Below are 27262 nucleotides of genomic sequence, written 5' to 3'. Positions count from 1 at the left end.
GGAATACAAAATTAAGATGCATAGTCTCCCCATTGCAATGGAAAAAAGAGCAGCAGTACATAGGACAATAAGGCCCCATTTGCCAGTCGTTCAGGAGCACGACTGAGATCCGATTAACCATAAGCTAGGAGTTCACTGCCTCTGATGTGACAAAATATCACATGGAAGGACAACTGGAAACTGGTCAAACAGATCATCCTACCAGGCTGCACAAGCTGGACACACCTTGGCAGGTTTGGCTTTGCTTGCTTCTTGATCAGAGCTCTCGATCTGCACAAGTACCAAAAAGACCAAAAGCCCATGACAAAATACACTGCCTAAGCCAAAGTCTTCTTTGATATTGCTCAGTCCTGAACTAAACTCGGTAGTCCTCAAAACCTAAATAATATACCGAGATAACGAACCAATGCATGTGCTAAATGCTGAAGGCGGCCTGTGAGGAAATCCTTACGTTTTCAGTATGGTCCCTTTATATGTGTAAAAGAAACGTTAACCAAAAGACACATGCTTGGGACTGCATCGTTCCAATATTTTCTGAAACTATTGGAATGAACCTTAACAGCACAAACAGCAGTTGAAGCTGATCCTGTAATCCAACTGTACCTTGAAGAAGGTAAAGAACAAGCAGCCAGAAAAAGATGACCCTTGATGTCACTTGTAGCCACCACCTGTAGAAGAACGGAAAGAAAACAACTCTCACAATTCCTTTGCGGGTCAGAGATGTCCAAGGACTTTCAGGTTTTGCTTTAGCAAAAGCAGAGCCTTTAAAAAAAGAGAAGAAATTGTGATGTATTTCATTGTTATGGCTAATAACAACTGTAGTTCAACAGCAGAGTAATTAAGACAGTTATTTAAAGGAGCCATTATTAAACATAATTATTTGAACAAATCTTGTATTTCCACCATTTCACTATCTCCTCAATCCAAAATTTGCATAAATTGTTAGTGCACTCTTGACTACCATTATCAGCAACTTCTACAAGCACCTAGATTTTGGAATGTGTAAATAACAAAACATTGCCATTTCTTACTAGGTCAAAATTATTTTAAAAATAAATTATTAAAAATTATTGTGTTTCACTGAGGTGTCAGAAACTTGATATGAAGCAACAGGAAAACTCCACATGCCTGTGCAGGCACAGCAGAGCCCTTTCCCAATACAGCAAAGGGATCTAAAACATCAACATCTGTAAATTGCTCCAGCCATGTCATTCAGGAAAATGGAATAAGGTTGAGAAGTACAGAGAACTATTTGTCCAACTGAAGACTATCCCCAGGAGCAAGGAAGCCACCCAAAGAATAATTTATCTTTGTCTCTCCTACACCATTTTTCATCTCACTCATTCAAATGTCCTTCCTCTCTCATATCCCTCAATTTCTTTTTCTTCCTGCAAATTCCCACTTCTCTGGCAGCTAGAAAACTGTAACATTTACTTAATGGGGGTGTGACCTAAATTATGCCAAGGTTACTGCTTGGAAAGGGCAACCACTGCGTGCTGCTGCGCCATCTCCACCTTGTTTACAGGCAGAACTGGCATCAGTGAGCTCTGTGCTGGCACAGGTAAAACACTGCCAGTACTGGAACTATATGAATGTCAACTTAGACATCCGTGCAGCGCAGTCATTTAAATGCTATTCATGTATATCACTATACTGGTCTACTGCTGTTTCTTAATTCCTACAAACATTTAGTTTTCAGTTCTGCTTCTTTAAAGTTCCAATGTTATTTACTTGATTTTGTTTCTTTCTCTCACATTCCCATTTTTAAAATTACATTGTTAGATGATGTAACAAAAGCTCATCTGCACACCCGCAGAAGCGCTCAAAGAGACAATGGCAAAAAGGGAAGCCCCAACACCACCCTGCCAGGGTTCTTCTAGACCCACCTCTGGAGCCATCAGCCCCTCAAAGGCCCACCTTCACAAGCCCAGAGCAGCACAGAGGCACAAGGGCAGGCAGGAATCCAAATCAAGGAAGGAAGACCTTGACCAGGCCCCGGCCAGGGCTGTCCCAGCAGAGCCACCAGCCCCAGTGTCCAGGTGTGAAACCATCACCACGAGTCACTGCTCTCCAGACCACCTTTCAGACAAAAGCTGGTTGCTGCCCAGAGGTGTGGGACTTACCATGGGATGCAGAGGAAAAGATGCTCAGAGTGCACAGGACTTACTATGGGATGTTTAGGGAAGAAACCGAGGGGGGGGGAAAGAAGGGGTTTAGGTGATTTGGGGAGGAACAAGTGTAGGGAAACTGAGGGGTAAGGGAATAAAAAGGACTGGTCAGATGTAAATAGCTGCTGCTCAGTACACCACTGCTCGCCTGGCCGTGTTACATGCCTGACCAGCACAGTCTGTACTATCTTCTTATTAAATTTCTTTAACACTATACTGCACGAGGGGTGGTCTGTTCTGTGAGCGTGCGGGGGGCTGAGTGCCAGCACCAGGAGTCAGCTGTCAAGAGCATGGCGGGGGGGGGGGCTGTGTCAGTGGTGCCAGCAACCTGAGCAAGCGCGGGCGTGCGAGACGGTGCGCGAGCGCCAGCAAAGACCAAGCCGGGCTAACTGGTGAAGGGGTGAAGCAGCCTGGAGCAAGGGGGTGAGCAGGTCTCTAAAGGCCAGCTCTGGGTGCGAGGATGCCCGTGTATCTCTAAGGGTGAGAGCACAGAGACAGAATTCAAAGAGCACTGCCTGGAATGGATTTAGGAGACCACACTGGCTGCTGGGCTCATGGAAAAAAATGCTCAATAATATCTTCCCTAGCCTTCACGAGGCACAAGGGCAATTAAATAAAGATAAAAATAAATTAAGACTAAATAAAGCCTTTTTGAAAAGTCTCCTATCATCTGACCTTCCATTGCTGTTTTGTTACTTACAAGAGGTGAGACATATTCAAGGCCTATAAATTTTTGCTCTCCAGAAGTTTCAACATAACCTCTCCTCTAGATAGTCAGAAGATTTGGAAGAAGTCTGAATGTATGGCAATGGGAGATTTCTGAACTAGTAACTCCAAAACTTTGATCCATAGCAATCCATGTAGGTTTGGGGTTTTTTTTTCAAAATCTAAATCTATACCATGAAATTTAAATCAAGTTTTTAAGCCTTCATTTTAATCTAGAAGTCATCTTTTAACAATATTTCCTACCCATCTTCTTTAGAGAGGAGTTGCATAGGATTGGTTGTTTTGAGGTTTTTTTAATACTTTAATACACTTTTATTACAAGACACAGGATGGCAGTTATTTTTATACTGAGAAACTCAGCTTTTTCTAGCTCATGACCTACCTCTTACAAGATCAACATCTATGAGGTCTGGTTTCACATGTCCTGTTTTCTTTGGTTTGTTTCTCAAACCCTGCAACAGGCAAATACTATCAAAACACATTCGTGCAGATGACAGACATTACAAAAGAAAAAATATCAATGTGGTCAGTAATTGTATTTAACCTCCACTGTTATTGAAAATTCAGACAAATATGTCAACTTCATAGATTTAAAGTACTACAAAATAAACATTCCAAGGAATAAGGCACAACAAATGCCTTTTAAACACTCTACAGTCTAAACAAAACCCAACCAATTACTGACCCATTAGCTAATTTTCCAAACATAGCTAAGCACTGAGCACTCATCTCCCATGGTTTGGGATTATGCAGACAACATATGCACACACTTGCAAGAATTAGTAATACACTTATATTAGGTTTTCAGAACTTTTGCAACAAATCACTTTCCTGAATCTCTTTTCTCCTTAGATCTCTAATTAAACTTCACAAAATGTTTATATTGCAACTCCTTAATTCCAAACCTATATGGCAAATCATCAAGAGCCACTAATCAACAGGTTCGACTGTCAGAAATCCAAATTCTAGAAAATTATTGATTTTTTTTCTTAATAGTGAATATAGATTAGCCTATCAAAGAGAGGGCGAGGAAAAAAACCCCACACAACAGGAAAGCAGCAGGAAAAAAAAAGCAAGTTTATTTGGTCTTTTAGAAACAGCATCTCCCTTCACTGAAGAGCCAAACGATCTGGCAAAACTTTCAAGTTTGTTTTTAATGCGATGCTGCACTCTCAAGCCTCAGAGACAGCTGTGAGTTTATTCTGATCCCTTTAGATTAGGCTCTTGATCACATGAATAATGATTCCACAGAATACAATTCATGCAGAGTAAAACATAATATTTCAAAAAATACTTCAGGTACCAATGGAGTTAGCATGGAAGTGGTTTAACTGTTTTCATTCAAAAAGCAGTTAAATGCACTGGTGAACTGTAGATTTCCACCACTGTCATATTTCATCCACATGTAAAAACATTTATGGCTTAAATGTAAACATTACATTCAGATGAAAGTCTAAAAATGAAATTATTATCAATGAGCAAAAGTTCAATGAGATCTAGTAATGTTAACCTTCATAAGAACAATATCAAGCAAACGATTCAAATAGGTAAAGTGCAGCTCAATGTATTTCCACATCTAAATTCAACTGCATTTATTTTTCATGCTGAAATAAAAATTTAAAAAAAAAAATCAGATTGTTCACAATGAACTAGATATATTGTCGTCTACCTGATGCGTCTCTTAGAAAAATGAGTTTGCTTAAAAGAAAACAAAATCAATACATCTAACAAACATGGATAGGACAAAATGTGCTCTGAGGATGACAAACACAGAAAACCAATTGTATTGCAGACTTAAGCACTGAAAAGAGCTTAATGTGCAAGATTTTACAGAACAGCAATCTTAAAACTGCAGTAATTTTATGTGAATGATAAAGCAAGCCCATAATTGTAATTGGAAATTATTATAACTCTAGAACCAGCTACAGAATCTTGTGAAATCTTGCAATAAGTTAGCCACTCTATTTCATAAAAAGATCTAAAGCTTAAAAATAAAATGCTGAATGATATAATAATTTTCAAAGGTATTGCTGCTTACGGGCCACAAGATTTTTCTTGAAAGTCTAAATAAAGACGTGCGTGTCTTTTAGAAGAAACAACTCCCTGGAAACACAGGCATAATCCTAGGAAAAATTTACCACTATGGCTAAATTATGTTTTCATTTTAAAGAAAGCATTCTGCAAAAAATAAGTCAACAGTAGAACCTGATGTGTCTGTCATAGGAAAAGAAGTGGTGACACATTCTTTAAAAATCCCATTGGCCAAATCTCAAACGCTTTCAGCGTCCATGGACTACACTGGATTGGTTCTGCTTTTTGCCACACGCAGTGAAAGAATTCCATTTATTAAGTAAGATGCAATTTTGCCACTCTCTTAATGCATGACAAATATCTGTAATGTAGGTGGAAAACAGCAGTGTTTCAAACTCAGGTAATTAAAAAAAAATATTCACAGTGTTTCATACTGTTCAGGCCCATCCAGTTAGTCTGTATCATTTCTATTTGGCAGACACATCTCAACTAACTAACAACTAACCAAAAATAAAGTTTAAATAAAAAAGCTTTAAAATTGTTGCTATTATTGTAAAAATTATTTTGCACAAATTTTAAAATTAATCTTAATAGAATCTATTCTATTAAACTAAACTGTAAATTTATAGTATGAAACAGATTTTCTTTTATAAAATAATATTTTATTTTTAGTAAAGTACATTTATAAACAGCACTGTAGTAGCTTTGAGATTAAAGTGCTAATGAACTACCCGAATTTAGTAGTCTGTTTCAGTGTTGCCATTATTACGCTAAACTCCGTCAACAGCAACTCCTATAGACACCACCATTAATGTGTTAGTTACTGGACTCCTGAGCCAAACAAGATGCATTGCGAATAAGCACAAGGCATTATTTGCACTAAATTATTTGAATAATGTCCTGTTATACAGTAGTTACAAGAACTTCTGCCATAACGGCGATTGGTTTTCATGGTCTTGGAAAGGACCCTGGAAACAAGCCACACGCTAGGGTCTCAGTCGGAAGTCAGTTGTACTGACCATCAGGACCCGTTCGGAAAGCCCTCCCTCTGCGCACTTCACACAAACGGCACCACAATTGTCCCGCAACAGACTCCTGCTTGTATTACCAGCTCTTCTCCCAGCGGAGCTGGGGCTGCGCCCACAAGTGTGCTCCCTTCGAGATCCACCGGGCACCTCGCAGCGTGCTGCCAGAGGGGCACGCTGCGCCCTCAGCCAGACCGGGATTTACAGCCGCAAGGGCTCGGGCATCAGGTTTAGAAGCAGCACTTCTAAAAATACCATCAGCTCGAACAGAAAAGTTAGTTTGTAGGTTTTGTACAGAAATGGGGGAACTCTGTAGTTCAAAGGCAGTAATGGTTTCCCTGTAAGGGAAACAACCCCGCCCCCAGCAGATTCTCCTTTGCTATGTAAGTACTAGGGAGGAAAAAACCACCACCCACAGGAGAACCGAAGCAATGTACATTTTGCTAATGTTAAGAATTAGCAATGCCTTGAAACTCATGCAGTAATAGCATATTTCTTGTGTGCAATATTTGAAGAAAAAAGGTTAATTGCAAGAAAAAATTAATTAAATTAACATCATGGAGTATGACATGATATACAATCCATAAAACTATTACACATCGGATTGATTTCTTTTTCTCCAAAACAATTCAGCAATGTAGCAGACATTGATGGCACTGTTAGTTACACCAAAACGCAAAGAATGCTGTTAAACTGCTTGTTCAGGGAAACAAAACCTCAAGTACTTACCAGTCTAATAAACTGTACAAAACAATGACAGCATCATAAAGGAGGAAAAGTAAACTGCAGGTATAAGGTAACTAACTGAAAGTAAAGAGAGCTCAGATAACTGACATCAGAATTCATCACAAAGAAAAGTGAAAGGCAGGTACTAAAACTACTAAGTCCTGGCTTAAGATAACCGAAAAGAAAAAAAAAAATATATATACTGAGATACGGAAAGATGCAGCACACTAATTGCTGCAGAGTTATTAATTATGTAAAATAAATAGAGCATAGTATGCTGGTTACATTTGGTTACACTCCAGGAGTCTAGTTTTACTCTACAAGTATTAAATACCACCACATACACTGTAAATTACATCAGCATACACAACCACGGACAGCACAGCTGATAACTGGCCAAAAAAAAAGTTGAAATGCTGTAATTTATTACCTTTATTTCTCTTTGCTCTACGGATTTTTCCCATATTTGTTGATCATATGCCCCAATCTAAAAAAGATCACACAAAAAAAACACTACATTAGGTTTTAAAAGACACTGATCAAACAAAATCAATCAATCTTCAACAAGACAAGCAGGAAGGCAGCATGTTATTTTCTTGGGGAGACTTATTTACAAAGAAATCTTTATCTTATCCATTCCATCTTGGCTGGACTGGATCTAGCTAATCTGTAAACGAGTTGAGATAGAGGGGAGAGGTGAGCAAGCAGGCAGCCTCAGCCTCACTGCATGGCTTGTGCAAGCCGGAGGATGGGGAAGACCACACTCCCTCCCACTTTGGGTCGGGATTCCAACCTCAGTACTGACAGAGAGCAGACCTACAGCAGCAACACCGACACAGTCTTTCGGTTAACTTCACAGAAAATACCATGCACATCTAGTTGAACCCATACCTTCAGTTAATTAATTATTTTTCAAATCATCTCCCTCTATATTTCCCGTTCCATTCCACCCACTTTTACAGCTACATTGTCTTGAGCTTTATTTCTTAACATCGCACAACAACAAAATACACAGTCAGGCTGGTAATCCACTAGATTACAGGCCAGGGAAAACTCGAAGAGTATCAGGAAGTGGCACTTTTCCCACTGAAGCCCTGATGAAATAACATTCCTAGCCGACCTACTCCCAAATTTGTTCACCCATATTAAGCTGCTAGTCTATTTATTCATGAAGCTCTTCTGAAGATGTTAGTTTTGTCTAAATGTGAACAAGTTTTTAGTTAAAAAATTGGAATAAAAAGGAATTGTTTTCTCCTAGGCTCTAACCTCACCACAGCATTTCAGAAAACTTTGTATACTTATAAGACCCAAATCACAGAGAGACTAAAGGTTGATCCTGCCTGCACTTCTTAAAAGCCTAGCACTAAGACCAGTTTTCATGAGTTCTGTCACTTCAAATAATCATCAATACAGGTAGCTATAGTCAATTTAAGAAATTAGTGTGCATTTTTTTCGACAAGAAAGTCCCTCTATGACTGTCAGATATTTTGAAGAAGGGCAACCTTAAACTTCAGGAAATTCACACATAAGATAAAGTGACAAGAACAAGTCAATATGAGATAATGTATCCGAGGTTTGTAAGAAGTTAGCAAAGATCATCAGATTGCTTTAAACTCTGCACAAATAGTGTTTCTAGATAATATTCAGTAGTGATCTCTTTTACTATGTCAATTTTAAAACCTTTCCCTCCCAGCAGTTTTACCTAGACATATACACACGTGCACACACACTGCTAGATACCTGGAGCTTGATTCATACCACAAACTCCAAGCAGGTAAGTGCAAGACTACTTGCAGGTCGTGAGGGAGACACAGACACACTTCCTGAGACTCGAAGTCCCTTTGCTGACTGTGCAGAGCTGATACAAGCAGCTTAGTCCAGACACCTGACAGAGAGGCAAAAGGAACCCCTGCCATTTGAGGGAACCTGCTTAAATTCAATCTTACTGCAAGAGGGTGCCTGCTCCTTCCAGCCTACAAACTGCAATGAAATAAAAGGCCCGAGCACAAGTGCATACACCTTAAACCAGAAAACATTGTTCTGAGCTGTCTTTTACTTTTTCTGTCTTCAGTGTTAAACTACAAGATGTTATTAAAAAAAAGGGGGGGCGGGGGCGGGGTGTCATTCTTGGTTAAATGGGATCTTTTAATCAGGAGTCCAACATAAATGCAAAAAGATATCTAGGGAAGCCAACAGGCAAATACACCCATAAATAATAATATTAAAAAAAAAATCTAGAGGCATTTTCCATGCTTCTAAATCTGACCTATCAGGAAAAAAGAAAAAAGAAACAATTCTAATTTATAGCAGTAAAGTCCAGGGAATATCTAAAATTGAAAGTGAGAATAGTGAATTGAATTACTGAATTACCTATTCTCAACTTTAAATATTTCCCATTCTCAAGAGCTAAGCACCCAAACAATTTCTATAGTTTGCCAACTTAAAACTCTGCAAAAAAAAAAAAATCTAGTGTCTTTTTGTTAATAATAATAAATACTTTGCACCTCTCACAAATGTAGATTGTGGAAAATAATTAGAGAGTCTGACACTGTACTGGTCAGAATTAAGCATTTGCTACAATGAAAGCAATTAAACCAAAGGAAGTTTAAGAACTAACTCCACCCGGATAACAGCCAGCAATTAAAAAGCCAGTATCTTGGATAACCACTCCACCCAGACATTTATATCTAATTGTTCTGGTTTTTTCTCTAAATACATTTTAAATGAGATTTCAGGCCTTCCTGTTTTTCATTAAATTTATTAAGAGCCCCAAATGAGGTTTTTGTCCTGCATAATATTGTGTCCTCCCCTCCTCACTTCCAAAAAAGATTTCTTTCTACAAAGACAGAAGAGGGGACGCAAGTCTGTCTCCCTCTCGGTTATGCAAGAGACAAATGCGGAAGGAAGCCTTTGCGCCAATAAAGCTGTAAAGCAAACTCTGGATTCCTAATTCCATTCATAGCTGAAAGTGGTGGAGAGTTGAAAGAGTCTTTAAAAGAGCGTTCTTCTTTTAGACAAATAACAGACCATTTGTTAAAGGAATTCTGGGAAACACAGATCCCAGAAGACATCTGAGGCAAGGAAGTTGACCAATTTGAAAGCTGACTTAGTTGCATATCTCTACAAACATTTCTTCTCCCTCAAGCCTAGGTAGCAGCTTCTGTCTCCACAAAAAGACAAAGACGTAGTTCATGTTTATCTTTTAAAGTTGCTCCATAAAGCGATTCTTCCAGCAGGAGGTAAAACACGAGAGCTAAAACAACTTTAAGGGAGATGGTCTTTTACAACTGTTTTACTAGATTAGTGCATCTGGCCAATCACCTCTGATCAACTTTAATTATTAAAATCTGAGCACAGGGCTATTAAGTAATGGCATAGTGTTGCAAACTGAAAAGAGTTAAAGGGATAATTGCAGACAGCAAGCATCATTACAATGTCTCACAATATTTTTTTTTAAATCTACTTAATTTCACCTCTTTTAAGAAACTTTTAGAAGCACTTTAGGGAGCAGGTGTACGTGCCCAGCACATCAAATTTAGACCCGATGCTCAATTTCCCTTCTCTACATCTGCATAGGCACCCCTCTATACTTCTCTTGCAAGTGTATCAGAAGGCAACACATGAAAACAAAGGCATCATTATCAAGCAGCATACTGGCACACTTCATTTCCCACATTAACTAAAATAGGTAGAACGAGTGTTACTGAAACAAGGCAAGCACATAGGCATTAATTTTTCTTCTTCCCTACCTTGTGTCAGGAAAACACATTTACAGTTTGTGAAACGCATCTTGCAGAATTCATTGAAAAGTGTTTTTCATTGACAACAAGCTAAATTATAACATACAATGATCACCAGAGATGCCAGGCAACTGTATCAATTAAACTCAAGAATGTAATTCCTGAATGAATTCAAGAATGTAAGTTAATACTGCCAAACCTTCCCAGTTTTAAATTATTGAAAGCACCAGTCAATTCCATCTTCAAAGAGTTTTGATTTACAAGTATTTACATATAAATTATGTTTCATGTTAAATCTAAATATTAAGTTGTCAAATGTTTGCATGCAAGCTCTAGCTCCTGGCTATTCATGCAGGTCTTTAAAACTGTACATACCTGCAGGACACCACAAAGAAGTCTAGTATCTAGCAATGTCAAAGAAATTAAGTTCTAAAGGCAAATAAAATGAAGGAATAACCTTCCAGAGATAAGATCATTCATGCTTACAAAATAAAGACTTTAAATATACACAAAGCTCGATCAAAGCAAGCCTTCCCTCAATATTCAGCTGTCCCCAGGGCTCCTCCATAGGTTCAAGGTCCTGTGCCTGGAACTGAGGCCAACATGAAGGCCCCAATCCACTCAAGTACCTATATACTCCTGAACCCACCACCTCCACCTGGATCTCATCCTACATAGCTCAAGTTCTGCAGTACCCTTCAAAGAAAAATTAAAATTTTGGACGTCCAAAAACTGTCCCATTTTTAAGTATACAACAATAAGTAATACTTTCAAAAATCTGTCCAAGCCTCAGTGCAATACTGTGTATAATAGCTTCTCACTGATATTTTTAACCCATCAGTCCAGTCTAAAACTGGCAATAGACTTCTTGTAGCAAAATATACAACATAATATGCCAATTTTAATCTGATTTATCACAGAAATTTACTCTAACTTAATTTAGAAAATATCTAATCAAAGAGGATCTGAAATTTGTATTCTATAGCATTTATTTATTTAGATTTTCAGAAAATAAATTAACAAAAAATGTCCCTTGATTATTTTTAAATTATTTGCTAATTCAAGTTAGGTAATGAGCCTATCTTATTTTTTAAAATGTAACTTTCATAATCAACAGAAACACGACTAGGTGGCAGGAAACTTGTCAGTAATATGTTACAGTTATAAAAAACTGTAGTATAACCTACCTGTAGCAGAACTCAATAAACTAACAGATGTTATTTTATGCATATTTAGTTTAAATCATGTGTCTCAGGCTTCCTCAATGACAAGATTCCATCCAGTCTATCCAAACAAGTTACCTCTAAAATGTTCAGCACCGTGCCTCAATAAACACCAGGTAAAGAAGAGGAAAGGAATTCTGCTCCTTTGTGTATTTGCAGAATTAACAACTATTCTTCAAGCAGCTATTAAAATTTTCAGCATAACAGTGATTACGTGCAAAGACTGAAAACTCTGCCAGTCGTCTTTCACAACGGGCAAGCTGAGGTTTAGCATCCTAAATTAACTAAGCATAATAAACTTTCAAATAGGTTTTCTACAAAAAAATGAAAACGTTTCCTCACAAGTAATTAAACATCAAAAAAATAATTATTAACTTGTATGTGACTTGGCATGAGATATTAAGCTATGCAATTACACATTTGACAAAACTAAACTAAACTCGCTTGATAAAGCTAGCTCTTTACTGAAAGATTAAACAAATTCAAGATCCTTTTTAAGCGCGGACTCCTCAGACCGTTTTCTGTTTTTAAGAGATATGTGCACCTCTTGAAACTGCCTAAAATAACTGCACTTACTCCTTCCCAGTCAAATACTTCAGAAAGCATTTCATCACATTTCTTTATATATCTAGAATTTGTTTGACAACTGTACAGTTTGGTTTTATAACATTAATAGCAACTAGCCTAAGTAAAAAAGTTAAGCTATCAAAAACACCGCTAATTTTTACTTCAAAGAAAGCCCAGCACAAACAGTTTTCTGTACCACGTAGTATTTCTTCCCAGCGTCTGTCTCGTAACAAGCCATATGTGCATTAAGATTGAATTTGAGCTTTGTGAATGACACTGATAGTCACTTTAAGCTAATGTAGTGCAGGTATCAACCTGTAGCCCAATACTCACAAGGCCTTCTGATTCTAATGGAATCGATCAATATTTCAGGAGACATTTATAATTTAGGAGCAAGCAGACTAACAAAGATTATAATCCTAAGAATACATAGTATTTCCTGCTGGATCTTAAAACTTTAATGTTTATCAATAATGAAACCTGCATGCTAAGCTTTGCTCTTTAAAACCTCTAAATACTTTTACAAGCAACATCACAATAGTACTACAAATCCAAAAGATACAAGATACAGAGCTTGGTAAATAAAAAACAAAGTTGCTTCCTTGGACTGTCTATCAAGGAAATTAGAAGTTTAACACCTTATTAAAATATTTAGTGTTAAATTATTAGCTAATATGCTTTATTAACTTTTACAGTTCAACATTCTTCAGAAAGTCAATTGATTTTATATGTCACTTTTAACATTAAGATGTCGATATATAAATAATTTCTATACATGTAATATTAATTTTAAAAGTATCTTTAAAAATGCTTCATATTTAGTTTATGTTAGAGACAAACCATTTCTCATCTTCTCAAAACTCAGAACAAGTTATTTCAAACCCCACTTTATTTCTTACATTAACTGATCCCCATTGCAGCACAGGCAATAATCTAGTAGCTCAGCAGTATAATTATCTCTGTTGGAGCAGATTTCTACTGTTAGGATAGTTATTTTTTTTCCAGATGTTTATAATTTTCAAGGGTGGTGGTTTTTTTCAATTTTGTTTATGGTTCGTATGTGAACCAGATGAGCTAAGCTAAGACAAACATAGCTAATAAACCACAGATAGAAATCACTGTATCATAGTTGTACACTGTCTGCTAACAGCAAAGAGATTAGTAACTTTTAGTCAAATGGAGAAGGACAATGAAGAGATTAAAGCTGTATATCCTAAGGTGTAGAGTGCTGGATTTATGACTGCTGAACTGTTACCTCCGATTACTAAAAAATTCTGGGATTCCTTTCCCTTCTCCCTTTCAGCCCCAGAGCTGAAACCAACTGTTTAGAATAAAATAATGCCATTTAAAACTTTGTTATATTTATTCCTAACTGATTGAATTGCCAACTAATGACCTGCTTAAATTCTGGCAATAACTGCAACAGCACTGGACTTACACCCATTTCACTGAACAATGATTTTACCAAAGCTTACTTCAAAGATACCGTCCCTTTCGGAGTACAATAATACACAATTCATTTGCTGATGACAAAAAAACTGGGAGGAGTGGCTGACACACCAGAAGGCTGTGCTGCCATTCAGCGAGACCTGGACAGGCTGGAGAGCTGGGCAGGGAGGAACCTGATGAGGGTCAACAAGGGCAAGTGTAGAATTCTGCACCTGCGGAGGAATAACCCCTTCACCAGTACAGGCTGGGGGTTGACCTGCTGGAGAGCAGCTCTGCAGAGAAGGACTTGGAAGTCCTGGTGGACAGCACGTGGACCATGAGCCAGCCATGTGCCCTTGTGGCCAAGGCGGCCAATGGTGTCCTGGGGTGCATTAAGAAGAGTGTGGCCAGCAGGTCGAGGGAGGTTCTCCTCCCCTTCTGCTCTACCCTGATGAGGCCGCATCTGGAGCCTTGCGTCCAGTTCTGGGCCCCCCAGTTCAAGAGAGACAGGGAACTGCTGGAGAGAGTCCAGCAGAGGGCTACAAAGACAATGAAAGGACTGGAGCATCTCTGTTAGGAGGAAAGGCTGAGAGACCTGGGGCTGTTTAGCCTGGAGAAGAGAAGACTAAGAGGGGACCTTATCAATGCTTATAAATATCTAAAGGGTGTGGCCTATCAAGAGGATGGGACCAGGCTCTTTTCAGTGGTGCCCAGTGACACGAAAAGAGGCAACGGGCACAAACCGGAGCACAGGAAGTTCCACCTGAACATGAGGAAAAACTTCTTTACATTGAGGGTGACAGAGCACTGGCACAGGCTGCCCAGGGAGGTTGTGGAGTCTCCTTCTCTGGAGACATTCAATACCCGCCTGGACGCGATTCTGTGCAACCTGCTGTAGGTGAACCTGCTTTAGCAGGGGGGTTGGACTGGATGATCTCCAGAGGTCCCTTCCAACCCCTACTAGTCTGTGATTCTGTGATAATTAAACATTTATCAACTATGTATTAATAGTTTTTCTGCATCATTCTTTACAGATAATAAGCCCTACTTATTGCTCTGAGTAATGGTTTACAGATTTTAGCATACCTACTAAAACCTCAAAACATCTTTTTTCATTACACAATTAAACAGAAAGGAAAATTATATACATACGAGTTAGAAATAGTTTTTAGGTTAAACTAAACAAGAGTACAGGAATAACCAACACCTACTCTAAGCCGTTTCCTACTGACACGAACTGGACACTAGGGGTAACTTCAGGTACCGTTTCTTTGGCATAACTGGGTTATAAAGCAAAACCTAAAAAGAATCACAAACTGAATGAGATTCCATCTCTGTCATTAATCGTAATTAAGCACAATCCCTTATGATAATGTTGACTCATCTTCAAATTTCAAACTGAAGTCATCCCAGCATCACACAGGTTGGAATCTCAGCGGGTCACCACCTAAATCCTGTGCAAAGTAGGTCCAGTTACAGCAGGCTGCTCAAGGACTTACCCAGTAGAGTCCAAACATCTCCGAAGATCGGACATTTCACAGCCTCTCTGGGGTGTGTCTCAATGTGTGGAAAACCTCACGTTATAACTAATCAGAATTTCCCACATTTCAACTTGTGTTTATTGCCTCTCATGCAATCCCTGTGCACCTCTGAGAAGGGCCTGGCTCCATCCTCTCCATGGCCTCCAAAGCAGTAGCTGTGATAGCAGTAAGCTCTCCCTTTTGCCCTCTCTTCTTAAGACTGAGCAAACCAAGATCTCTCAGACTCTTTGTACATCACATGCTTCCGCCCCATAACAATCTTGGTGGCCCTCCACTGGGCTTGCCAAGGAACGCCAATGCCTTTCTTGTACCAGACAGCCCAAAGCTGGACACAGCACCCTAGATGCTGTCTCACATGAGCTGAACAGAGGGGAATAATCCCTTCCCTTGACCCACTTTTTTTTTTTTTAATATCATTGTGTACTTGCACAAAACAAAGCAGCCTCAAGTTGTAAATGGGAAAAGAAAACCACTCTGACAGCCTCATTATTCAGTATAATTCCCTGAAGATCACTGAAAAAATTTTACCAGCATTGCAAGTAGGATTTTAAAACAGCACTGCCCTTATGCCCCTGACCATCTCCACTTCCCACACTTTCCCTGTGCCAGCACGTTCGTCTAGGTGGCTGAAAGATCAATCAGATCACTCAGGAAAAGAAAATGTTCGGTTATAGTCTCACAAGGCACAATAAAACAATTCAAGAATCAGTATGACAGACAGAGGGATTTCAGCTCTTCGCTCTCCCTCCTCACCGATTAGATAGGTTCAGCTCCTTAACAAGACGCAGTCTTAGTTTTAACTGGATTAGTCTCCCGACCAAACTCACCAGCTAAGTACACCATGGAAGTCTGTGGGAAGGCAAAGCAGGCGTGGGAGCTAACAGCCAGGTAAACTGCAAGCCTGCTTCATTCAGCCACAGTGCCAGCTTTTGAGTCATCTTTTGCACAAGATTCAGAAACTTGAGTTTTGTCTTACCAAAACAAGCTGCTGAAGGCAATCCCCACTATTTGGTCAGATGACAACTTGAGTACCCAAACCCAGCACTATGTGGAAGGAAGCTCTTCTAAATATTTTTTTCCCCCCTCAGTTCATTCACAAATAGCCAGCTCCAACACTTGTCAAGTTTCGGCACTTGAAGGCGGACGTGTTTGAACTGATGCAGTTTCATCACGCAAAGTTTTAGGTAATACAGCCGTACAGCCTGAACATCTGGCAAAAACTGGCTTTGGTGCCAGGGTCACCAATGCATCATATGAATTCAGTGCCAAGAAAGAAAATAGGTGGTTTCAGGGAATGATGTAATTTTTGCTTTATTTCCTCCTTTATTAACTTAGCAAGTATAATCTTAGACTAATGAGCTATAAAACACTGAATATTACAGATCTTAAAGCAATGCAATTAGAACTCTAATTTTGCCCTTTAAAGCCATGAGAGAGAAAGAGTCTTAGTTTTACTGTGCCCTTTAACAGCCATACCCAAGGGACACCCAAAACAGCAGAAAGCTACATTGGCAAAGTTAACTGCTACACAAGCAGGTGCAGGATTCAGGTTCAAATAAGTTCATTAAGTTCAATTCTGCCTTCCCCTACAACTATACCCAAGAGAAGGAACAACATAATTCTTACGAGCAATATTATCATCAGATTTCTACAAAGTTCCCTATTTTAGCAGCAAGGCTTCTGTGAGGACTGAAAACCCGAAAGCTGTTACGATGAATTTACATACAGTCTCCAAACTGGAAACCAGACCAAAAATTGCGCATCTACTATTATCTGTAAAACTTGAAAACATTATAAGAAATTAATGCAAAAAGCTTCAGTTGCAAGCAATACAAGCAATATTTTAGACTATTGCCAGTTTTATTATTTTTAACATCAGTTACCGTTACTGGGGCAATACTTCAAGTATGCATAACATATCAGTATAGAAAGGTACACCATCAGCTATTAAATTTGTTTATAATAATTATGGGAATCTCATTTTTTCAGAGGAAACAATATGATATTTTCTCCACAAATTTCACTCATTACAAATCTGAAGCAAGTCCAGTATTCTGGTAAATACACATAATCGTAAGGATATTAACTAACAAACTGCATATACATGAACATCAGCTGCCTGGGACCAGAGTAATGAACAATTCCAGGGAGCAATGCAGAAACTCCTGCCACACCCTTTTATTGCAAGAACCAGTGCAGCAGAAAGTGTGGAAAACAAGCTAGACAAACCCTGACACACAAATATCTCAGCGCTGCACTCCCCAGCACATCCAAGAACACAGCAGAAGTTTAATTTCTTTTGCTTTCTACAGAGCCAACCTGTATCTAGCAGGATTTATCTGTGCATGCCTTGCGAAAGTATTCGGACCAGCTGGGAAATGCAAGCTATCACTAGAAGCATTAAAGCTATGTCCACGTATCTCAAATAACAAGCTGGTGTAATACACTATCTGCAATTTACAATCCAACTTAAAGTAACTAAGAATGTATTACTGTATTTTTACAAGACAGCAATCAAGAGCTCCAATGCACTAAAAGCAGAGTAAATTATTGCAATGACAAAAAACAAGTTTACATAACAAACAGTCTGACCTTTTAAACAATTAAGCACATTACTAAATCATCCTCATGCGAGTAACTCAATTTCAGACAATAGTATGAGTCATATGAGTAAACCTGGTGTTTGGAAAACTTGCCTGAAGTAGGGTTGGAAGAACTCAATTGCTTAACTCTGTCCATTAAAGAAATATAAAAATATCTTACATTTAAGAAACCAACAGACCTTTGAAACTCGGTAGAGACACACATAAAATAGATACATCAACAAATACATCCAAAAATACATTAAAATTGAAAACAAAGAAACACAAAGATCAAGTTGTCTCTTCAAATTTCTTACGCAGCCTGCACCTACTCGAATATATTTTTCTTCTTTATCTATGACTATAAATACCAGAAGTTCTTCATGTTCTTTTTTAGGACATTTGTACATGAGTTCATTAATCTGAAAATACCTCCCCAAAATAACACTTCATTTTCCTCATTTTATCATATAGGCAAGTCATATCAATTTGATCAAACCTGACTGCAACTCTGGTTCTCTCTTGCTGCAGAAGCAATGTTTTACTGCCAGAATGTGCTAAGTTTTGATCCTTCCCCACTTTCAATTTCAGTTACTGTTGTGAGGAATCAGCAGATCTAAAAAGCAAGGTAAGTGGGACAAGTGTGACAACTCTGAAATAAACATTTAAAACTGAAAGCAACCACCAGTTTGCAGAGTTCAGTACTTGGCCATCATAAGCAACCACGTAACAGAAACGTATCAGAAAGGACAAAAAAAAAAAAGTTTGTTCACTCTAACCACGAGCATAGCCCTTTCTGTTTCTCAATTTGAAATCTTTGGTGCAAACAACAAATCCATGGGGGAAAAAAAATACTGTGCCATGTAAGAAGTTCAAATAAATAAACGAATAAAATCAAGGACATGAGAGGAAGAGCCTAGATGCTCCCAGGAAAGGATCACACACCACACTATAAAAAGAGGTTAAAAACCCCCTATGGGGTTATCAGTCTGATGCAGGAGAACCTTCAGTAAATAGGACCTAAGAAATGACAACCTCATTAGCATGAACACTTGCATGAGATCAAACATTTCTGCAGTGCAGCCATTTGTCCCAAAATAAAACTCCACTTCCTCGTACCGAAAGCAGCAAAGGCTGCTCAGCTGGCAGACCCCAGTCCACATGTGGACTGCAATTAAATTTTGTTCACACCATGGAAAACATTTGACATCTGGTTTATGCAAGATCTTATCCCTCCTGAAAATAGCCCAGTCTTTCATGAACAGGAGTCCACTCATCACAACTCGTCGCCATAAAGGCACTGTGCAATCTCTGCAAAAGCCTTTTAATAGCAGAAATATCATTGCTGCTGTGAATGAAATAAATGGAAATCTGTGTGAAATCACTAGGAAAAATGACAGAACAAGGTTTAAAAGAATGACCTGGTACCGATAACGAGCAATCCTGTCAGGAGCAGTGTCCTGGGACTGGACAATAAGCAAAGTTGAGAAATTTACAATAAGTAAAATTTAGAAATGGGTTATTTCTATCAAGATCAGAAGGCCTGCCCTCTGTTAAGATCACAGAACAGTAACTCATCAGCAGAAGATCCTGCCTTCCTAACATCAGGAGGACAAACAGTCGAAGCACATCACATATGGCATCCTTTTCCTGTATGACCAACAGGAAAACAGACGTATGTTTAAAAAAAAAAAAAAACAAAAAAACCAAAAAAACCCCAAACCAAACAGGTAACAAGCATGAACTTCACTTAAGATTTACAGAGACTTCAGACTCTTTCTTGCATGAAAGGATCATTTACCTATACAGCTGAATACCATAAAAGATCTGTCCAAAGACTAGTTCATCACCACGGATGAAAAAAAACCCTGAGATGTGATGAGGATCTGATAGCCAGCATCTCTTGCACAGCACAAAAGAGGTCCTGACCAGACCAAACACACACATAATTTGGTGCTTCTAAACATTATCAGTATGACAGTGCGGGTAACGACATTTATGAGAGAATGAGTGGAAGGAGGTAAAATCAGCATCATTTTCCCCTTCCATAAGATCCTGCGCTGAATTTTGTTACACTAAAGCTTCTACAAGTCATCCCCCAAACCTTCAAAAAATGACATTGGACCTGTAATCAAGCAACAGTTCAAAGCCATGGTGGAATTCCACTGATACTTTTACAACAATATTTTTGTAAAGGAAAAGAGAGAGTAAACAGTACAAAACTAAACGAAAAATCCTCATTTAATTCTGAATTATTTTCAATTCTTCAGCATGTAATTGAACGGTATATATTAAGTCAGCAAAATTCATTTTTCTACTTTTCCAATGGTACCTTTAACTGACAGCTGTAAAGATCTCAGCAAAGCACAACAGTGTTGTCTTTTTTCTAGAAATTAATTGTTGCTTAGCTAGAATTTAAATAGAATTGCTGTTTTGAAGTCCACTGCCATAACTCTCCTAAGGACAAGATGCATCCTATCAAAATTATGGTCACAGGCCCAAGGAAAACAATAGCTCTCAGAAACTTACAGAATCATGGAGAGCCTCATCACACCTTATTTAAATCTTAGTAAAGAAACATATATCAAAATTAGCAAGTTTTTCAGCTTTATAAAAGCAATTTAACTGACTAAGCCAACTGGCATACTAATGTCAAGAAGATGTGATGATTTGAAACTGTCAAAATAATAAATTAGAAAAAGACATCAACATTTCTATGTGCAAATGTGAATCAAAAGATAGAGTATCAGGCAATACCATAACTATGTATCTCCAAATGAGATCTTTCTCCTCTCCTCCTCCAGCTTTTTTTTTTTTTTTTTTTTTTTTTTTTTTTTTTTTTTTTTTTAAACTAACTTCTAAAAAGCCCTAGCCCCTCTCTTTCAGGTATGGATTACACAGTTACTTGTTACTGACAGAAAACACATTGCAATTCTTAATTTCTACTTAAATACAAGGATCCAACAACATTCTCCTGTACATTAATTAAAATTCTACCGAGAACGAACATTTTCTTTCCTTTTTTCCCATAGCACAAGTAGCCAAGGGAGCAAGGAGTTTTCAACATAGACCAAAAGCTATTCCATTTCATTAGATACAATAACTAATTATTTACTTCTGAAAGGAAAGATTTAAGCTACTCACGCTCATGCAATACAACCAATAACGCAGCAGTATTTTATACTTTTTATAATTTACACATAAAACGCAATAAGCCAACTGGTATTTTTAAAAGCCACCATAAAAACAAACAGAAAGCTTACCTTCTTCTGGTACCAAACTATAGCATCAGTTACTTTGGACGCCATTTATTCCACCGAATTCACACAGTCATTTTAGGCTGTTAACAGAAAAAGACAGAACTTTACTTTCACCTTCCCCAAGGCAAACATAGCAAGTGGAGAAACACCCCCGTTACCTGCAAAGCACAGAACAGCTCTATTTACTTTACACCTTGCCTCATTACCATTTTAGTAATAGTTTGGGTTTTCTCCTCCAAGTAAACAAAAAAACTACAAATCTGCTACAGGACATCAGAAGCCTCAGTTTTGTCCACTCTTCCCAGTAAAGCACAGGTAGCACAGAGATGATCTGTTACTGTCTCATGAGAGTTGCATTACATGCGGCTTTTTTTTTCCTGATAAATTAAGTAACCCACAGTTATTACCACAACACACTATTCTAAAGTCCAAGAATAATTATGTTATAAAACGCAAGAAAATGCACGAGGAAATGGCCTCAAGTTGCACCAGAGTAGGTTTAGATTGGACATGGGGCAATATTTCTTTACTGAGAGAGTGGCCAAGCATTGGAACAGGCTGCCCAGGGAGGTGGTGGAGTCTCCATCCCTGGAGGTGTTCAAAAAACTGTGTAGACGTGGCACTTCAGCACATGGTTTAGCGGGCCTGGTGGTATTGGGTTGGCGGTTGGACTTGATGATCTTAGAGGTATTTTCCAACCTAATGATTGTAAAATGTCATACAGACTAGTAGGTATTTTTGCAGAAAAAAAAAACAAATCAGTGCTAGGACTGTGCTAACTGTAAAATTAATACCCTCATGAAAACAGTAGACTAGAACTAAGTCAAAAAGAGAAAAACAAGAGTGGTACATTTGTTTTAATGGTAGCAAATAGCAGTAGTATTAGTCAATCTTTGATGTCACTGTCACTAGTTTCAATGTGAAAAAAACAAAAAAAAACCCCTTTCAGTGTAAATAAAACATTCCTACCTTGAAAAGGAATTTTTAAAGTTTTCTTTCATGTAATCAGTCAGCCAAAGTTGGTTCAGAAAAAAAAAAAAAAGTAAGAATAAAGAAAATAAACGTTAAAAGCCTTCAGATTTAGAATTACTGTCTTTCTAAAAAACTGCATATATTCTCTCGTACTGGTCATTCTGTAAAATCAAAGGGAAGTTTGGGGGAGAACTGCAGAATCCTCTCCAGATATTTTATTATAATATGGAAGTTCTTTCAGATATGAATGTATTATCATTAAAATCAAACTAAAATATTTCACAAATAGATTACTTCAGATATTAACAGACTAATAACAGTTAAATTAACAGTTTGAAATGTAGGAACTCAACTAATTAAGGCAGGAAGCAGTCAGTGGAAGAAAAGAAGGAAAAAGGAATTAAAAAAACTTAAAATATTTGTCAAAAAATCTGAATACTTCTGTGTTTAATAATCTTTCATCTCACTGATTCCCTTTAAAAATACATGTGTGTAAAGAACGACGACATACTCAAGCCCAGTAAAAAAAAAGTCAATGGGTCACACTATACTATATGTGACCTTTCAACATTAGTTGGTAAAAGTTTAATTTTTCAGCCTCATCTAATATTCAGCATCCTTCCTAGGTTTACAAAAAGCTTAAGAATGTTATTTTTATATAACTGCAGCAAATATTTAACATGCAAGGAAAATCCTATTTTATTCTGTAAAGCTATAAATTCCTAACAAACTATGCAAAGAGCTTTGGAAAAGTTAGTAAAAAACTTAGTAAAAGTAACTTTAAAACATTAAACAAGTTTTCCAAACTTACTACCTGAACAATTCCAGGATCAATTGGTAAAAATCAACATAAGAAGATCTCTTAAAAAAACAAACAAACAAACAACACAAAACTTCACAAATGCAGTTTCACAGAATCCCAGGTGGCTGAGGTGGGCAGGGACCTCTGGACGTTGCCCAGTCCAACCCCCTGCTCAAGCAGGGCCACCCAGAGCAGGTTGCTCAGGCCCAAGGCCCGATGGCTCTTGAATATCTCCAAGCGTGGAGACTCCGCAGCCTCCCTGGGCAGCCTGTGCCAGTGCTCGGACACACTCACAGCGAAAAGGTGTTTCCTGGTGTTCAGAGGGAACCTCCTGTGTTTCAGTCTGTGCCTGTTGCCTCTGGTCCTGTCCCTGTCCCCCACTGAAAGAGCCTGGCTCTGTCCTCTCTGCACCCTCCCTTCAGCTGTTCATAGACATGGATGAGATCCCCCTGAGCCTTCTCCTCTCCAGGCTGAGCAGTCCCAGCTCTCTCAGCCTTCCCACACAGGAGAGATGCTCAGATGGTCCAGTCCCTTCACCATCTCTGTGGCACTCCATTGGTCTCTCTCCAGTATGGCTGTGTCTCTCTTGTACTGGGGTGCCCAGAACTGGACCCAGCACCCCAGGCATAGCCTCAACAGTGACAAGGAGAAGGAGTGGCAGTTTAGCCCCCAAACATCAAATTATGCATCAAGCATTCTTCCAAGATCCATCTCTCTCAGCAAAAATACATGATTAAAGGGTATATTTCTGATAAAAATACCACATTTATCCTAATATTGTGGACATCAACAATAGTGCACCTTGTATCTCTTCATTAAAAGGAAACAAGAATTATTAATCTGTAGGCAGTTTTTATAGTGAAAGATCAAGTGATCTTTGTCTTTAAAACAAAGAGAAAGATAAGACATTTGTTCACAGCATTTGCACAGACAAGAAAGGCAAAGAAAAATACAATGTCCAACAGATGGGATGGAAACTGAAGCTGTGCAACAGATTAAAATAAAAGTGGTTTTATGAAATGCCTAAGCATTAGAATAATTCATGACTATTACACATTATTCATCACCGAAATTTTTTTTTAAAAAAAAAAAACAGATTAGATTACCTAGTCATAACAGCTGTTTGTACGAAAATCACAAACACTCCCTCTACAAACGCCCTATCAACACTGCCATCTTCCAAGACATTTCTTGGAAAGAAAAATGACCCTCCAAGACTCAGTTCTGCGCCGACACCTGTTTATTCAGTCTTCCCTGACTCGTGTAAGGATGTGCTCTATTTTCCCAGTGCATTACTTTAAAGACACTGTACTCAGTAAGCTCAGATATGCATCACATACACTACAGTACAAACCTTCCACAAATAGACTGACTTTATACCAGTTCCTGCGGATTTCTAAGAATCATAACACCATATATTTTCACGTTTCACAAAGCTTTTTCAAAAAAGGGACATCAAACACCCAAAAGGAACTATATTTAAGATTTCTAACAGTGTAACTCCAACATCCTTTATAAAACTTCAGATAAAATTACAACACAATAGACAGAAATGCCTTGGAGAGCGCTTAGAGAGTCTCTAAATTTCAGAAATACCAGGACGCTGACTTTTGGTGCAACTGAGCTAACCAACACTGCAATTTTTCCACTGTTGATGATATCATCATGTAAGTCACATTAAGTCAGTTAAAGCTGGCAGCCACGACCGTGTCAACATCTGTAATTGTTTCTGACCGATTTGTTTCTGACAATGGTAGCAGCAGTTTTTCTAAGAGCAGCTATCAGTTATTAAGAACTCATTGACACAATAAACAGAAAAATATTTCTATCACATAAAGCATGGAGCCCAACGCAGGCTTTGATATAACTTGGCCTATTACTGGTTACCCGTGTTTCTCACCCATATAAAGCTTAAAAGAGGATTTGCCTTCTTGTTAGAAAACCTGTTTAAGTAAACTTAAATTTAAAATCATTTCCCGCACTGGACTATAGACTCAAAGTGACAGAAGACCCTTAGCCACACGTAGCTTCCACACATAACATGACCTACATCGCAGCGTCACAGCAAGAGCAGCTCCACTGCTCACGGAGATGCCACTGCAGGAAGGATGCCATACAGATTTCGATCCCACTTGCACACCTTGCCTTCCCCTCCTTTGGGGGATCTTTAACGCCTTCTCATTTCTCTTAAACCAACATCCCCTCTCACAAACAATACACCCTGCTTCCTACCACCATAATTGCAGGACGGGAAAAAGGTTGGAGAAGCTCATTAGCAGCAGCAAAGAACTGCTGAACCCGCACAGAAACCTCTCTCTCAACAGCTACATTAACTTTATCTCTCTCTCCCCAAGGTCAATGATTTTTCAGGAAACCAACACTGACTTATGAATCCAAGACTTCCAACTGTGTCATAAAATTGGACAAGACATTTCAAAAGCAGCAACTTTTTTTTGCAGTAGTTCTCCAATTCACTCAGCACCCCTTTGCCTCGAGAAACAATCACATCACAAAACTAGAAACCAAGTATAATGAAACAGGTTTTTTATTAATTTATTTGATTTTTACCAACAAACCTGTTATTCAGATTAGCCATGATTTTCATATTTTAAGAAATTCATTACATTAAATCCACAGAGTCTCTTTTGGTGGTGTTTAAAACATATTTGCACACACATTTGCATACACAAATGCAAATTATGCTTACAAAAGTAAATATGACAAAACCATGGGATGGATGTCTTGAAAGACAAGCCTGGTGTGCTAAGTAAAAATACCTCTACAAGGAAATATCATATGTTTTCTTCAAGAGATATACAACAATTTCTGAGACAGCACTGAAATGAAAGGTGAAAAGGTTCATTTAATTATGTCTGGGCAGTGTTTCTGTTTGCAGGGGCTGGGATTTGTCTATGGCTTGTTTTTTGTGGGTTGTGGGGTGGGGTTTTTTTAGGTGGGTTTTTGTTTGTTTATTTTTTGGGGAGGTGGTTTGGGTTTTTTTGAGACAGTATAATGGGTTTGATACATTTGGCCTGAAGCTGACTTACTGGGATGAGAAATGAGTGGTGACAATTCAAGGCACTTAAGCTGCAGCCCTGGCTCTGACTCTGCATCTGCCCACAGGTCACTGAACACCTAGACAGGAGACCAAGAACTGCAACAATTTCAGAATTCTGCATATTCATGACGTTATTCAGCCAACAATTTGCATTGATACTGATCCTCAAGTCAGACTCTACAAGCTGGGCTTTAAGGCACATCAGAACCAAATGGGTAAAGTGAACAAATCAGAACAGCCGATACGTGTCCACAAGCACAACAGAGCATTATCCTTCTGCCTTGTTCTCCACCCTCTCCAGATCTAGCCATTTGTTTCATGTTCTGTTTCGAAGATGTGCATCCGGGACAGGGATCAGCTTTTGCACTCTGTTGCGCAATGGCCTGGGCAGAGCCACTACAGCAAGGTTAACTTAATCTTAACTAGCTGGAGACTTAAAAGCAACACGAAAAACACTCCTAACTTCAGAGATCAGACAGAACATCCAAATATAAAAGCCTGATCACAACACCTTTGTGACATTCAACAGGGCCATTTATTACATTTCCATCAAACTCACAGTTAATACTGCTAATAACAAGCAACATTTTTGATCAAAACTTCATTACTTCCTTAAAACTAAAAATAGATGACTACCTGGTTTTGGTGGTCCCTGTTTAGAAGTGGGGTTTCTTAGCTATTTCTGTTCCATTTCGGAGCATAATCATATTCTATTTTAAGTAAATACACACTACACCTTGCAATCAAATGAGCAGATATTCAAAAAGCCACAGAAATCTATATTTAGATGTCTTCAGGCAGTTAAATACTCATTCAAGCAATGCAGTGCTTATTGTGTAAGACGGCATTAGATACTACACTACAGATTTAAATAAATTCAAAATAAGCATTTTTAAAAATTTTACTCATATCCACAGGGTTTTGGTGACCAAGTCAGACTTAAATGCATACATTTCTAAATGACAGTCTACAGAAAATAAAATCTATTCTGAACTCTGACGGAAGTTCAGAATACAACTGTGCTCCTCATAGTGACAAAGGCAAAAAATGACAATTTTTGGAAGAATATACAAGTCTAAGCAGTGTCAACTAGCAAAAGAACATCATTGAAAACAAGCAAGGAAGCATAGGCAAATAGTTGCTTTTCTTGCCTGTAAACACTGTGAATCACTAAGTATTTCAAGGAACCTGTTTCCTTTATAACAGCCCTAACCTGGATCGTCAGGATACCAACCAGCTGTTGAGTCAAGACCTGAATGTCCTTCTCAACTCATTATGATCATGGAATGATGAAGTTGGCACATTCATGAGACATCATTAGGAGTAAAATCGCAGATCTGTGTCATTCATCTCCCCTTTTTTTTAAAACGCCATTTATTTTTATTACCTTCAGAAGAACTTCTCTTTGCAGCA

General features: G+C 38.4%; 1 protein-coding gene across 1 annotated transcript in view; it reads right to left on the bottom strand.

Moving 5' to 3' along the window:
- PHTF2 (putative homeodomain transcription factor 2) overlaps positions 1-21065 on the bottom strand; it is a 53728-nt gene extending 32663 nt beyond the window's left edge. Inside the window, exons 1-5 of the mRNA XM_086462436.1 lie at positions 21021-21065; positions 7107-7163; positions 6680-6691; positions 3277-3346; positions 604-762 (exon numbers count right to left, since the gene is read on the bottom strand). Of these exons, the coding sequence (XP_086318562.1) occupies positions 604-762; positions 3277-3346; positions 6680-6691; positions 7107-7163; positions 21021-21065 (343 nt within the window). The remainder of the gene's footprint in view (positions 1-603; positions 763-3276; positions 3347-6679; positions 6692-7106; positions 7164-21020) is intronic.
- Between the last annotated feature and the right edge of the window lie 6197 nt (positions 21066-27262).

Source organism: Leptosomus discolor, chromosome 1 (assembly GCF_034619465.1).
Source record: "Leptosomus discolor isolate bLepDis1 chromosome 1, bLepDis1.hap2, whole genome shotgun sequence".
In the NCBI taxonomy this organism is placed as follows: Eukaryota; Metazoa; Chordata; class Aves; order Leptosomiformes; family Leptosomidae; genus Leptosomus; species Leptosomus discolor.
Note: the sequence above shows the minus strand (reverse complement) of the source record. Positions and strands in the feature narration are given on the sequence as shown.